Source organism: Quercus robur, chromosome 2 (genome assembly GCF_932294415.1).
Source record: "Quercus robur chromosome 2, dhQueRobu3.1, whole genome shotgun sequence".
In the NCBI taxonomy this organism is placed as follows: domain Eukaryota; kingdom Viridiplantae; phylum Streptophyta; class Magnoliopsida; order Fagales; family Fagaceae; genus Quercus; species Quercus robur.
The window spans coordinates 5,290,763-5,299,570 of record NC_065535.1 but is presented as its reverse complement, the minus strand read 5'-3'; the positions used below and the strand labels follow the sequence as shown (position 1 = coordinate 5,299,570).

The 8,808-nt window shown below is 41.9% G+C and overlaps 1 protein-coding gene across 1 annotated transcript; it reads right to left on the bottom strand.

Annotated features, from left to right (window-relative positions):
• Positions 1 to 808: 808 nt before the first annotated feature.
• Positions 809 to 8,463, bottom strand: LOC126699468 (probable calcium-binding protein CML10). The gene is made up of 2 exons (XM_050397309.1): positions 8,150 to 8,463; positions 809 to 832 (listed from the first exon to the last, which is right to left on the bottom strand). The coding sequence occupies exons 1-2, from the start codon at positions 8,383 to 8,385 to the stop codon at positions 817 to 819; spliced, it is 252 nt and encodes an 83-aa protein (XP_050253266.1). The 5' UTR covers positions 8,386 to 8,463; the 3' UTR covers positions 809 to 816.
• Between the last annotated feature and the right edge of the window lie 345 nt (positions 8,464 to 8,808).

The following is an 8,808-nucleotide window of genomic DNA, read 5'->3' as shown; positions in this document are numbered from 1 at the left end:
AAATAGTGACATATGTTCTAACAAGTGAATCACATATGTCCTAACAAACTTGAAACTTGAAGTTAGAAGGAATTTTTAAGTAATTATTGGTAGGTTTTCTGGTTCTGCAATCCTACACTTTTCCTTACAATGAATTGAATATGTTAAGGTTAGTTGCCTCTTTGATTCCATAGTTGGCCAACTAGAGAGTGGATAAAATAGATAAATCTTTCTCTAGAAGTTTGGTACTTCACTTTAAATTTTTTGAATAAGTTACGAAAATTATCAATGTTAATTGCCTTTTTAAAGAGGATGATGTTTAACTTGCTCTCTTTTATTAGGTGAACAAAGATTTGAATCTCATCTCCCTGCTATTGTAATTATTCAATTATAATATATATATATATATATATATATATACATATATTAGAACATCTTAAAATAAAATTGAGTACGGATGAGTGGATTTTAGTTAAATCAACTAGTAAAGTTTATTGTCATTAAAAAAGAGGTATGGCGTTCAAATCACACCTACCAAAAACTAAATGGTGTCTCAAGCCGAAGGAATAATTACATACCAATTAGTAATTAGCTGGAAATTGTCATTAGCTAGGGACATATAGTTTCTCATGCTATTTACTTTCTTTAGGAAGGACTTCTATCAATTTAAGTACAAATTCCACGTTGTTATCAACTGAACCACTCTCCTCCACGAACAAAGCTAAAATCGACTTTTGCGAGAATCCAAAGTTTCCAAACCCTTGTGACCTCGTTTCACACCTAGAGTTAGATAACTAAATCCACAAGAGATATTCTGTGCAGCCCCACTTCTTTTTCTTAAATGATTGACCTCCTGTGCAATATCCAAAATCAAGTGGATTGAATTAGTGAAAAATTGTATAGACATGAGATAAGTCTTGTTTCAAGTGTTTATTACATTGAATTCCACTATTTAAACGATCACGATGAACCTCATCGTATCATGAATAATCATTTTGGAGTATAGTGCAGATGTGACATGAACATCATAACTGTGGGGTCTGCTTTCTAATTAAGGCCGAGCACGGGTATGAGCCTATGCACTTCTTAATCTAGTTGCAGTCTCATTGATCCGGATCTTAATTGGGCCTTTGTACCTCCATTATTGCTCAGCTTAAGCCAGGCCCGAAATTTATAAAAGGATATCGGGTAAAAATAAAAGTTCTTACATTTCTTCTCAACTTGGGCCAGGCCTGACATTAATTTTTCTCTACCGTACCGAGCTACCATATATTATCATAATTTGTACAATGTTCATTTCTTTACGGAACAAACTAGTAATTGAATCTTTTCTAATATACAAGAAAGGGGGATGTTTACAACCATTTCTTTCTTTTGTTAACTATATATATATATATATATATATATATATATGTGGGGCCCAATAGTTTATAGGCCCGGCCCGCTCGCTTATGGGGAATCCACGGGTCCAAACTCCAAATCAAAGGAGGCCAGGGCCCAAGCTCAAAAATAGTAAGCCCAAAGTGGCCCGAGGATGCAGCCGAGGACGACTTAGTCCTCGGCAGGCCCAAGATCCCTTTGACGAAAGTGGAATACAAGCAAACTTAAAAGATCAGAAAATATCTCGGGAAAATAGTCCTTAATACCCTTCATTGATATGACATTGCACCTAATAGAACCAGATTCCCAGGCTTTATTGACCCTCTCCCACAATTTCGGGATTAGACTGATGGGACAAATCTCTGTCCGGGAAAAGTCGACCCTACACGTGGACGAGGGACAACGAACGTAGGCTAGTATAAAAGAAAACTTAAGGTAACAAAGTGGGGGGGCTCTCCCATCTGACTTCCTGAGAAAAACTTCAGGAAGGAAAATGCCCGGCTAGTATATGCGCATCACCCCGGAAAACCCACCGCCGGGTAACCGAAGAAAACTTTAGTGCTCCTCGGACATGATCCGAGGAGCCAAATCCCTCAAGTTAAAAAGGTGTACGGCCTGAATATCCAGATTAAAGTCTTTTCTTGTCTTGGTTCATCTAAAGTCGGGCCCGAACTAGCGCCCTGCGACCCAACGCTGGCCTTTCAAGCCCACTCTCTACAAATGTTATTGTAAGGGATTTTCTGTAGGCGAGCCCAACATCGTTGTTGGGTCGCTAGAGATTCGTGTCCCTACAATTGGCGCCGTCTGTGGGAAGGGCTTGCGCGTTGGCACGGATGGCGCATGAGTCAGCTCTCTAGCAAGCGGAGATTCACGAGTTCTTCCCATCTCTGGCGACGTGCAGTTGTTGCTCCGCCATAAGCTCCTGCTAGGGGCTACGCCTTGCACTGCTAACGGCGCGGGCAGCTCTAGGGGCTTCCGGCCTCAAGCCAACACTCCCCTCCCTTGGACAGAACCAAGGCCTTGCATAGTCCTCGGACCCAAGCCTATGGGGAAACCAAGTACAAACAAGAAATCTTAAAAGTTTTGGACAGAACCAAGGCCTTGCATGGTCCTCGGACCCAAGCCTATGGGGAAACCAAGTACAAACAAGAAATCTTCAAAGTTTTGGACAGAACCAAGGCCTTGCATGGTCCTCGGACCCAAGCCTATGGGGAAACCAAGTACAAACAAGAAATCTTGAAAGTTTTGGACAGAACCAAGGTCTTGCACGGTCCTCGGACCCAAGCCTATGGGGAAACCAAGTACAAACAAGAAATCTTAAAAGTTTTGGACAGAACCAAGGCCTTGCATGGTCCTCGGACCCAAGCCTATGGGGAAACCAAGTACAAACAAGAAATCTTAAAAGTTTTGGACAGAACCAAGGCCTTGCATGGTCCTCGGACCCAAGCCTATGGGGAAACCAAGTACAAACAAGAAATCTTGAAAGTTTTGGACAGAACCAAGGCCTTGCATGGTCCTCGGACCCAAGCCTATGGGGAAACCAAGTACAAACAAGAAATCTTAAAAGTTTTGGACAGAACCAAGGCCTTGCATGGTCCTCGGACCCAAGCCTATGGGGAAACCAAGTACAAACAAGAAATCTTAAAAGTTTTGGACAGAACCAAGGCCTTGCATGGTCCTCGGACCCAAGCCTATGGGGAAACCAAGTACAAACAAGAAATCTTAAAAGTTTTGGACAGAACCAAGGCCTTGCATGGTCCTCGGACCCAAGCCTATGGGGAAACCAAGTACAAACAAGAAATCTTGAAAGTTTTGGACAGAACCAAGGCCTTGCATGGTCCTCGGACCCAAGCTTATGGGGAAACCAAGTACAAACAAGAAATCTTAAAAGTTTTGGACAGAACCAAGGCCTTGCATGGTCCTCGGACCCAAGCCTATGGGGAAACCAAGTACAAACAAGAAATCTTGAAAGTTTTGGACAGAACCAAGGCCTTGCATGGTCCTCGGACCCAAGCCTATGGGGAAACCAAGTACAAACAAGAGGACCCAAGCCTATGGGGAAACCAAGTACAAACAAGAAATCTTAAAAGTTTTGGACAAAACCAAGGCCTTGCACGGTCCTCGGACCCAAGCCTATGGGGAAACCAAGTACAAAAAAGAAATCTTACAAGTTTTGGACAGAACCAAGGCCTTGCATGGTCCTCGGACCCAAGCCTGTGGGGAAACCAAGTACAAACAAGAAATCTTACAAGTTTTGGACAGAACCAAGGCCTTGCATGGTCCTCGGACCCAAGCCTATGGGGAAACCAAGTACACAAAAGCACCATCGAAGTTCCCTACTTCCCAGTCGATTGCTCGGATTGATTATTTAGAGATTATCAGCCTTGGACGGCGTTCACGCGCTTATCACAGAATATTCAACTGTTATTCCGGTTAGTTTCCTAAGTTTGATTTACTATGAAATATCGATATAATGCCTGGTAGTGTTGATAAATTGGAGTTGGTTAGATTATGTTTCAAGCTATTTTACTCTAAATATTCTGAAAAAAACACACGCATGGGGCACACTCACTCACAAAGTAGTGTAGTCAAAGGAACAGTATCCAAAACAAGTAAAGAAATTTCCATTATCACTAAAACAAAGAAATAGTACAGCGTACAATGAAAAGCTGGAATCAGTTTGCGTCAAAGCTCATTACATAACCAAAAAGAAAGGAAGATACAAGAGAATAAAATGAAGCTGAGGAAGTAGGTCAGAGGAGAGGTTGGCTATAGCCCCAAGACCTTGTTCTTCCTCAATGCTTTTACATGCCCACAACTCAAACAGCAAAAGAGACCCAACTTGAGCCTGACACCGTTGAAGGAAAGGTGCAGGGAGTTGGAGGTTGAGGGGCTTTCTCTAAATATACGCCTGCCGCAAAGCAGAGGCGCTGATGGCGGAAAATTTTTTTTCTGATATACCAAAATTCTGGTATGAACAAAACTTGCTTCGGATTTTGACTGAAAGAGGGAGAGATCCCGTTCCCCCTCGGTCGAAAGGGAGTGTTCTCTAAAACTTACGCTTCCTGTGCCCATACCTTACTACTTTGAGCCTCATGAGGACACGGTGCTTCTGCGGCGGAGAGAGTTCTTTCTTCCCAACCCTTGCCTTAAACATGTTGTGCTAAGGGAGGAGAGCTCCGGATGTGGGAGTTATGATATGGGAGAAAACTGAAGGATTTGTGCGTATATAAAGCAACTTCCTCTCCCTCTTATTTATTTGAAAAGACAAGGTGGTGGCAGTCAACTCACGCGGCATCCCAAGGTACGCTACAGACAAAACAGTTCTGGCTCAACTTCCAACATCAACTGCAACCACAAAATTAAAGAAGCCTCGTAAAAGCGCACCTCGGTCATTGTGACATCAGAGAGTACCGCGTGGCCAGAAGTTGCAGAAATATCTCTTAATTCATGGGCTAAGTGGATTCGCAGCCCAGGCCCGCTTTGCGTGAGGGCCCAGGTACTGTGGCCCACGCCGAGCAATAGCTGTTGCCAAGGACAACCCCTGCTCGACGCCTTATGAAATGCCTGATGAAAGGGAGAATCTGAACTCGAATAGTTTTGGACGGAACCTAGGGCTTGCATGGTCCTCGGACTCAAGTCTATAGGGAAGCCAAGTACATAAAAGAAAAAACGTAAGTTTTAATTAAAACCCAGGCTTTGCGAAGTCCTCGGACTCAAGCCTAGGGGGAAACCAGGAACATAAAAGAAGAAGAAACATAAGTCTTAGACAGAACCGAGGACTTGCATGGTCCTCGGACTCAGGCCTCTTGGGGAACCAACTACTCGGATGGAGAAGTTTCTAGGCTCAAATATTGCAAAATGTTAAGGCCAGTATGTCAAGATGGCAAAATGACCCCCTACTCAATAGCCTACGGAAACTGTTCGTTTTACGGATGATATGTCCTCGGATAACTACTTCTTACACCTTATCGAACACTTAGTCCCTATCTCGACTAATTTTAAGGTAAGTCTCGTTCCTCCCTGGTCGGATTGTTATGTCGAATAATAATTTTGTTAAAGTTATTATGGCATCTTTTTATTAGCGAGTATTTTGGCCTTAGTTGACATTGGTTCAAATGTTATACTACTGTGCCGAGCAGAACTTGCAAATTTATTAAAACATATAAACAGAACATGCAAAATAGAATAACAGTAACTTTTATTAATATAAGAAAATTATTACAACGTACAAAGAAGGGCTTAAGCAAGCCTATACAAAAAATGAACTGCCGAAGCAGTAATAACATCCGTAATACAGATAAGTAAATCGCCAGGTGTCCTTTAAACTCGCCTTCAAAGTCTCTCTAAAATCTCTGCCTCAGTACTGCTCATATCAGGAGAAGAACCTTATATAGAAAAGATGAAGGAGAAGGAAGAAGAATTGGAACACATGGAAGCACTTCAGCAAGCTCTTGTCGCTGAGAAGTGCAAAGGAAAAAGAAGATGGAAGACATGAGCAGGAAGGAGGAGAAGAAGAGGGATGAAATGAAAAGAAAAGAAAGGAGCAAAAGAGGGAAAAGGGGAATCAAAGGATGGCGCCAGTGAACAAAGAGAGGAAGAAGCAAGGGCATTTAGTCCCTGCCTCAATCCTAACTCTTAGCACACTAGAGCCATATTAGGTATGCTCATGAGAGAGCAGATGGAGATGACAAGGGAGGTTTTCGACTTAGTCACACCGGAAGTGGGGTGTGACGAGTCCCTGCTTCGGATTTTGGCTAAAAGAATGGGGAGGCAAATCTTGAGTCTCCGCCATCCTTGCCCCGACCGAGCCATCTCAAGCTTTGTTAGGACATGGCGTTTCGGGGAAAGGAAGGGTTCATTCATGGCTGACTGCTATGGTGGATGTATTATTGGATAGGGTATAACCAGAGGAAAGAAGTGAACTCGGGGAAGAGCCTGAAGGGTTCGAATATGAGAGAATCACTGTTTGTCCTCTCTCTTTATATAAGGGAGGAAGACGAGGGTGCGTAACGCGTTCTAATCCCCAAGGAAATCTGCAGATCAGGGTACATCCGTTTCGTTCCTCACGCCATCAGTAACCGTTAGATCTAGAAGGTCTCGTAAAAGGAAGACATTAAAGGCGCGCTTCGGATAACCAAACGGCATAAACGCATCACGCCTAAATTGAGGGAAACGTCCTGTAGACCGGCACATTCCTCGGGAAGGTGAAGAGTCGCCCACGTTGGTCAAGGGCTGAATTAAATGAGCCGCAATGAAGGCTCGGTATTACCAAAACCCACTTTTCCAACCAAGACGTTGGACAGCAGGGTTTTGAGGGGCTATTGTGGGGCCCAATAGTTTATGGGCCCGGCCCGCTCGCTTATGGGGAATCCATGGGTCCAAACTCCAAATCAAAGGAGGCCAGGGCCCAAGCTCAAAAATAGTAAGCCCAAAGTGGCCCGAGGATGCAGCCGAGGACGACTTAGTCCTCGGCAGGCCCAAGATCCCTTTGACGAAAGTGGAATACAAGCAAACTTAAAAGATCAGAAAATATCTCGGGAAAATAGTCCTTAATACCCTTCATTGATATGACATTGCACCTAATAGAACCAGATTCCCAGGCTTTATTGACCCTCTCCCACAATTTCGGGATTAGACTGATGGGACAAATCTCTGTCCGGGAAAAGTCGACCCTACACGTGGACGAGGGACAACGAACGTAGGCTAGTATAAAAGAAAACTTAAGGTAACAAAGTGGGGGGGCTCTCCCATCTGACTTCCTGAGAAAAACTTCAGGAAGGAAAATGCCCGGCTAGTATATGCGCATCACCCCGGAAAACCCACCGCCGGGTAACCGGAGAAAACTTTAGTGCTCCTCGGACATGATCCGAGGAGCCAAATCCCTCAAGTTACAAAGGTGTAAGGCCTGAATATCCAGATTAAAGCCTTTTCTTGTCTTGGTTCATCTAAAGTCCGGCCCGAACTAGCGCCCTGCGACCCAACGCTGGCCTTTCAAGCCCACTCTCTACAAATGTTATTGTAAGGGATTTTCTGTAGGCGAGCCCAACATCGTTGTTGGGTCGCTAGAGATTCGTGTCCCTACAATATATATATATATATAGCTACATGACCCGAAAAAAAAAAACTATATGTAGCTATATAACAAAAAAAAAAAAAAAAATCTATCTAGTTTATAGTAAAACCAAGGATGTCAATACCGTACCGGTTTGGCCACCGGTACGATATATTTCGGATACCGGTCAATACCGGTGTACCATTTCGGGTTTACCGCTATTTTTTATATTTATAAATATATATATATATATATATATATGTATGTATGTATGTGTTTGTGTATATATATATTATAATAAATATAAAAGTTTACCATAAAACATTTTCTCAATTTAGAACTAGTTATTCATGGTTTTAGACTTTAGTATCAATTAAAAGGGAAAAAAAAAATAAAAAAATAAAATAGAAAGCTTAAAAGTTACCATTGCATACTAAGAAAACAAATAATACTAATAAATTAATACAAATAAGTTACCATTTTGTCCTAACAAAAATTCAAAAATTACAAAACTTAAAAAAAAAAAAAAAAAAAAAAAAAAAAAAAAAAAAAAAAAACTTTTTTCTGTACCGACCGGTATTGCCCGAAATTGGCCGGTACGGCCGGTATTTTTTCCGGTACGAAACAGGGGGGTCGAGTGTACCGAATTGCTGGCTGGTACGGTATATTCCAGTCGGTACGGCCGGTACGGTACGGTATTGACATCCATGAGTAAAACCCCATTTCATAACATACTTGACCAGCTCTTTCATCTCATCTTCGCTAACATATCCATCTCCATTAGCATCTGCATGACGAAGTGCTTGTCCAGCTCTCCAGCCACTAAAATGCAAGCCAAGGCTACGAAAAGCAGCCTTTAGCTCATTCTTGCTTAGCTTACCATCTCCATTTGTATCATATCTCTTTAGAAGACCCTTAAGTTGCTCTTCAGACAAGGGATAGCTTGTACTTCTAGGGCTCCACACAGGCATTTTGTTGGTATATGTTATATGGGTGTGTTTTGGTGATGAGGCAAAAACTTGTTATGTGGAAGAAACCAAGTGAGAATTTCTTATATACTAAGATTGTTAGATATATATGAGAAATGAGAGAAAGATAAAGAGTAACAAGTAACCTTTTTTTTTTCTTCCTAAAGTACTATTTTTTCCCTTTTTTCTAGATAGGATATTTGTATCTCTTTTTAGTGGATAGGACTAAATAAAAATCCACGTTGGCTTTCTGTGAATCGGTGCAACTATGCAAGGATTTTTATCTTAAGATTATAAAGTATTTTAAGACAATAATATCAAAGATTTCCTCGGTCCCTTGGGTTATAAAGTATCAAATCACTAGGTTTCTAGTAAGCTAAATAAAAACCTACCATATTATATAGTCGTAGGATCATTTTTTTTTTA